Source organism: Cyphomyrmex costatus, unplaced genomic scaffold (assembly GCF_001594065.2).
Source record: "Cyphomyrmex costatus isolate MS0001 unplaced genomic scaffold, Ccosl1.0 scaffold1071, whole genome shotgun sequence".
Lineage (NCBI taxonomy): Eukaryota > Metazoa > Arthropoda > Insecta > Hymenoptera > Formicidae > Cyphomyrmex > Cyphomyrmex costatus.
Window position 1 is genome coordinate 25,044 of NW_017275032.1, and position 1,919 is coordinate 26,962.

The 1,919-nt window shown below is 40.3% G+C and overlaps 1 protein-coding gene across 1 annotated transcript; it reads right to left on the reverse strand.

The window, feature by feature from the left end:
• Window positions 1-910: 910 nt before the first annotated feature.
• On the reverse strand, window positions 911-1,525 carry LOC108775458 (uncharacterized). Its single transcript, XM_018541839.1, has one exon. The coding sequence runs from the start codon at window positions 1,523-1,525 to the stop codon at window positions 911-913; it is 615 nt and encodes a 204-aa protein (XP_018397341.1).
• Window positions 1,526-1,919: the final 394 nt, after the last annotated feature.

The following is a 1,919-nucleotide window of genomic DNA, read 5'->3' on the forward strand; positions in this document are numbered from 1 at the left end:
TAAAGATATATCATCTTAATCAAAAGTATACCTCAGCTAAAAAGTATACGAGAAGACATCGCGCTCGAACGAATCCATAAAGAAACTTGAGCATTTTATCCATTGCAGCATTGAAGCATATATTATGCGTATATTAAACAGCTATAGAACAGCTATCGAACAGCTATTGAACAGCTATTGAACAGCTATCGGTATACTGTAAACAGCTATCAGACAGCTATTGAACCGCTATCGGTACACTGTAAAGTTACCAGTCTACTTTTGACTTATATCTATCATATGGGTGATACGGGTAACGGAAATAAACGTATTAATGTAACACATTTTTTATTTAAAAATCATACATTATTTATAGTGTTGCGACCACCAGTTGAATATTTTAAATACATTTTGCAAAGCACAATTCTTAGCGTGTCTTCCACACCGTATCGTATTACATGCATCTATATTACGTAGGGATTCTACATCTTCGTAATGCGCATCTAGAGTTTCAACGACTACATTATCGCAGTCGAGTATATGGGGTAGTCATTGTCGTTTTTTAAGTCCTTTTACATATACGAGAGCTTTATCGTCTTCTATTACAGCCTCTGTGATTAGACGTTTCGCCATGCTGTACGGGACCATCTTATCTTCCCATCGCAATCCATGGTAATAAGCACTCAACCAGGAAGCGCAAGATTTATCGGATCTTGTCAGTAAATTTCATGGCATAGGCATGAAAAAATGTGGTGTGTGATAACAGTTCCTCTTCTCAGCACTGCTACTTCCTTGACGATAAATTTCTTGTCCACGACGAATCCTTGTAGATCCACAAACGTTGGTATGATCATGACGAGCATTTATGTGAAACTGCACTCATGTCAGTGCTAATCTCTCTTAAATTGAAGATAATTACTGACGGTGCAATTTACATAATCTTGCGCACTACGTTGGACAGCAGGCAGTATTCGATAACACGATCGTGTATGATGAGGAAATAGGCGGTAGTATTGGCGGGTACATTCTCCTTGCAGTCAAATTCTATTCGTACATCCACGGTAGCGCTCTTGACGGATTCGTTTTGTCGCGAGCAGTCAATGACCGTAAACGGTCCTTTCTCGATAAACGAGAGTACATTGAGCAGCGTTTCGAAGCAGTCGATTCCATAATATGCTTTACGAAAACGCGTGTACATATCAAACAGGAGAGCGTATCTCTTTTGGTCGAAATCGAGATTCAAATCACCGTACGGATAAAACTCTGAATTGAGATAAAGCTTCACATTACTCAATTTACAATCATCAAACACGCTCGCATCTTGAGACATGATATTCTTTTGACCGATCTGAAGAGCAAAGATAACGTAACGCGGCTTCTCGAGTTGAGTCGCCGTTTTGACAGCCCATGAATGTTTCGTCGTACTCTGTAACAGAGGATACTCATACAGATCCCATGAGCGAAAACTCATACTGAGATAACGTCCACTTTCCAATGCTCGCAGCATTGATAGTTTATTGATCTCGTTTAGCATAACATGAGGCATCCGCCATTGCACTTTGATCAGTTCAACCTCCGGCTCCGTCGCAGAATTTCCCAGTATACAATTGTTATCGCTGCGCGCTCGTATCAAAATCAATTCATGGCGAACGTTGACAATCACGCGTTTGACGCTATGCAATTATTTCCAAGCGTTGTTGGCGTCTCATCGTTCCTCTTCTTCACAGTCAATCTTCCTTCAATGTAGAGAAAACTTTCGCAACGTGTATAAATCCTGCTACTGTATGGGTATTCGTATCTCGTCGCTATGTCCAAATGTCGTATCGGCGTATGGATTGTACGTATGAACTTCAAACTTGACGATGCGATGGTCAAAGATCGGCTCACCAGCAATATTTAAGATATCAACCATTTCGTACGATAAAACCCAACGACTTTAA